We start from the raw sequence: 3,839 nt of genomic DNA on the forward strand, positions 1-3,839 counted from the left end.
ATACTATAACATTTTAATAATAATTTTATATGACAACTCGCCCAAGATACGAAATACAAATCAATATATTAATTACATATTCCATCTGAAGATCAAAATACATATATATAACAAAAATAAATCTAGAAAGCGAAACTGTTGACGTTTTGAAGTTTATTTGTAAGCACACACACGTTTATATATATAATAATGCTGATTAAATGACACAATAAATTCAAATATATGCGTTCTTACATAGGTGAGTCATGAGTGTAACATCTTTCTCACTATCTTAATACCTTTTTCTTTCTAAATGAGCAAAAAGTAATAGTAGTACGTTAGTAATTCAAATGAGTTTGCAATAGAATTTAAAAAAGAGAGGGCCTCATGCACCATAATCTCTTCATAGCATATTATGAGAAATTATTCTGATTCTCGAATTTAGTTGAGATATCAAACTTTTTCTAATATTTGAGATGAGATAAACATTTTTTCCTTTAAGAGGGTTGACATTTTGTGTGTATATATTCTTTATTACTCGGAATGCTTTTCCTAATCGTATAGTAGTTATTAATAATCAAATTTTGAAGTAGATAATATTCTTTCTGAAAGTAGAGCCACAAAAATGATTGAGTTTGGCAAAACTAAGTGGAATGGTGCTTCCTTTTGATTTAAATTTCATCCTTCTAAAAAAATTAAATTCCAAAATATAATATTCCATATTTATGAATAACTGCTACGAGGAAGAAATATCGAGCCTCATATTTTCTAATTTATTTTCCTTAAATTCACAGATTTATTTACTTTTTTTTTCTACCACTCTCCCGGTCATTATATTTCTCAATGAAAAAAATGCCTCGGCAAATTCATGTGCTGTAAATTGAATTTTACATTTATTTCGACATAAAAAGACTGGAGTTGTTTAATTTGTTATTTTTATTTTCATAACATATACAATAAATACTGCTAACTCATTAGAATGAGAATCAATGAGTAGATGAGCACTACCCCACTCACAACTTTCCCACAAAAACAAATAAATACAGATCTCCCAACAAAGGAGTGAATTAAATATGATTTCAACAAGAAATTCATGCAAATCAAAACAATAAAATCAACTCATGTTTATCTCCACCAACAAATTACAGCTACGAAATTGTTTCTTTCTGAAATGATAAAAAGGAAAAGAATAATAATAGCAATAAAATTTGAAATTCCAGAAAATTCCAAATGCAAAAAAAGGAGAATAGAATCGAAATCATGCATAAAATGGCAAGTAAAAACAAAGGCGAGTAACTAACCTCTGCGAGTGCTGAATCACTCGTTTGACCTTCAGTGGTTAGGTCATTCAAGAGATGCCCAGACTTTGCTACCTGAATTTGTTATTTACCCCCCCTTTCCCCCACGCGTGACATTGCGCGTGCATCCCAATCCCTATTTTTTATCACCACTCTCTAAAAATTACCCAAGAATCTGTTCGAAATTAACCGAAGTTAGTTTCTTACAACAAAATTAACTGATTCTAAAACAAACCCTGCAATACTTAAGAGAGAGTTAGCGGGAAACGGTAAATATTTTTTTTACCGATTGTTAAAAGTGGGGATCCGGTCAACGGAGTTTGACCACCTTGTTTTAGGTAAATACTGACAAATCTGAAACGACGGGGCCAATTTGGTAAAAGTACCACCGGAATTTATGTTTTTTGATTTCTTTTTTAATTTCTGTGTAGGCTCGTATTTCTGTGATTATTATATATAAAAGGGGATGTTTCATTTCTGCCATTATCTCCAAACGGGAAGAGAAGAATCACACACACAAACGCACACACACAACGCGTAGTGATATGAGAACCAGGAGAGGGCTGTGTTATCCGAGAGTGATGAATAGGTGCGTCGAGAATAGCAGCGGCGGAGTGGCGAAGAGGAGGAAAGTCGACCTCGCCGGAGACTGCCGGACGATTTTTGAAACCTCGCCGGAGGTTACCGAAGGATGCGATTTCTTCGATGCTTTACCCGACGATCTCGTCCTTTCTGTTCTCGGCAAGCTCAGCTCCACCGCCGCCTGTCCAGCCGATTTCGTAAACGTTTTGACGACGTATGTATTTCTGCCTTTTTACTTGTTGAATAAAATTCGTTGAAATTCACAGATTTCATGATTTTAGATCTTTCAAAGCCTTTACGTTTCTTCCTGTTGCTTATCCTCTAATTAGGAAGCCGGTTAGGAGAGATTAATCCGAAGGAAAATAAAACTGAATGTCGGATTGTCGCATTAATCGAAACTGTTTTTGCTTTTCCGCTTCGTGTTAATCTCCTTATCTTTTCAATTTATTCTACATCTGAATCTAACGGTTATTAATTTTGCGATGAACAGATGCAAAAGACTGAACGGATTAGGCCTTCATTCTCTGGTCTTATCCAAAGCCTCTCATAAAATGTTGGCCGTTAAAGCTAGCAGCTGGTCCGAGTCGGCTCACCGATTCCTCAAACTCTGCGCCGATAGCGGAAACATCGAAGCTTGCCACACTCTCGGCATGGTTAGTATTTTCATTAATTTTCGTTTTATTTCTAAAAAAGTAATTAAAAATTTATTTGCGAATTAGGCAATACATGCAAATCTCATCTCACAAATTAAAAAAAATCGACTGAGATTTCTCAACAGTAATAATGATTTAATTTTCCGTAAACAGATACGTTTCTATTGCTTGCAAAACCGAAGCAGCGGCGCATCGCTAATGGCGAAGGCGGCGATCGGCTCGCACGCCGCCGCGCTCTACTCGCTCGCCGTGATTCAATTCAACGGCAGCGGCGGCTCGAAGAACGACAAGGACCTCCGCGCGGGGGTCGCCCTGTGCGCACGCGCCGCCTTCCTCGGCCACGTCGACGCGCTCCGGGAGCTCGGCCACTGCCTGCAGGACGGCTACGGCGTGAAGCAGAACATCGCGGAGGGGCGCCGCTTCCTCGTCCAGGCCAACGCGCGCGAGCTCGCCGTCGTCCTCGCCTCGAATCCCTCGGCCGTCGTTCCGAGCTCCTGGCTGACGTGTAACCACCGGGGCCACGTGGCCGGGGGCGGAGGCGGAGGCGGCGGGTGCCCCTTGCTGAGCGATTTCGGCTGCAACGTGCCCGCTCCCGAGGCACACGCCGTGAACCGGTTTTTATCGGACTGGTTCTCGGCCCTGGCCGAGGGAGTGCCCGGACCGGGTTTGAGGCTTTGTTCTCACTCGGGCTGTGGGCGGCCCGAGACTAGGAGGCATGAGTTCCGGCGGTGCTCTGTGTGCGGAGCAGTGAATTACTGCTCCCGCGCTTGTCAGGCGCTGGATTGGAAGCTCCGCCATAAGGCGGAGTGCACCCCCGTGGAGCGGTGGGCGGACGAAGACGGAGAAAACGACGGAAACGGCTGAAGGAGTCGAGAGAGATAATGGAGAATGTGGGGGTCAAATTGTAGAGAAGAGAAAGATTTGGGGTCATTTTTTGATGGACAATTGTGGTCAAAGTTTTTTTTGTATAGGAATGTAAAGTGATGTCTCTCTCTCCCCCCTTAATTAATCTCATTAGTTCTAGAGTTTATTGAGATTTAAATTCGATAAAAACAAATATTGAACTTATAGCAGTACAATATTCAATTCAAGTCCTCTTCTTAGTTTTGGTGATTTGCTAGTCATGTTTAATATGATTATATGAATAAGGTAATGTGAATCATAATTGTAGATCAGAAATGGGGACCAAATGATAAGGGAAAGGGCGATGTTGCTGGGCTCTTTTCACACTTCTTCAATTGACAACATTATCACATGAGATGTGGGACATGATGGGCAGCTAGCTAGAAGTTCTTGATAAATTTCTTCAAAACAAAGTGTGACATTG

General features: G+C 40.5%; 1 protein-coding gene across 1 annotated transcript; it reads left to right on the forward strand.

Annotated features, from left to right (window-relative positions):
* Positions 1-1,756: 1,756 nt before the first annotated feature.
* Positions 1,757-3,625, forward strand: LOC121769392 (F-box protein At1g67340-like). Its single transcript, XM_042166189.1, has 3 exons — positions 1,757-2,073; positions 2,350-2,512; positions 2,666-3,625. The coding sequence occupies exons 1-3, from the start codon at positions 1,823-1,825 to the stop codon at positions 3,374-3,376; spliced, it is 1,125 nt and encodes a 374-aa protein (XP_042022123.1). The 5' UTR covers positions 1,757-1,822; the 3' UTR covers positions 3,377-3,625.
* Positions 3,626-3,839: the final 214 nt, after the last annotated feature.

Source organism: Salvia splendens, chromosome 15 (genome assembly GCF_004379255.2).
Source record: "Salvia splendens isolate huo1 chromosome 15, SspV2, whole genome shotgun sequence".
Classification (NCBI taxonomy): domain Eukaryota; kingdom Viridiplantae; phylum Streptophyta; class Magnoliopsida; order Lamiales; family Lamiaceae; genus Salvia; species Salvia splendens.

Coding starts and splice junctions, on each gene's coding strand:
- LOC121769392 (XM_042166189.1), top strand. CDS start 1,823: ATGAGAACCAGGAGAGGGCTGTGTTATCCGAGAGTGATGAATAGGTGC. Junction 2,074..2,349: donor TTCGTAAACGTTTTGACGAC/GTATGTATTTCT, acceptor TGCGATGAACAG/ATGCAAAAGACTGAACGGAT. Junction 2,513..2,665: donor CTTGCCACACTCTCGGCATG/GTTAGTATTTTC, acceptor TTCCGTAAACAG/ATACGTTTCTATTGCTTGCA.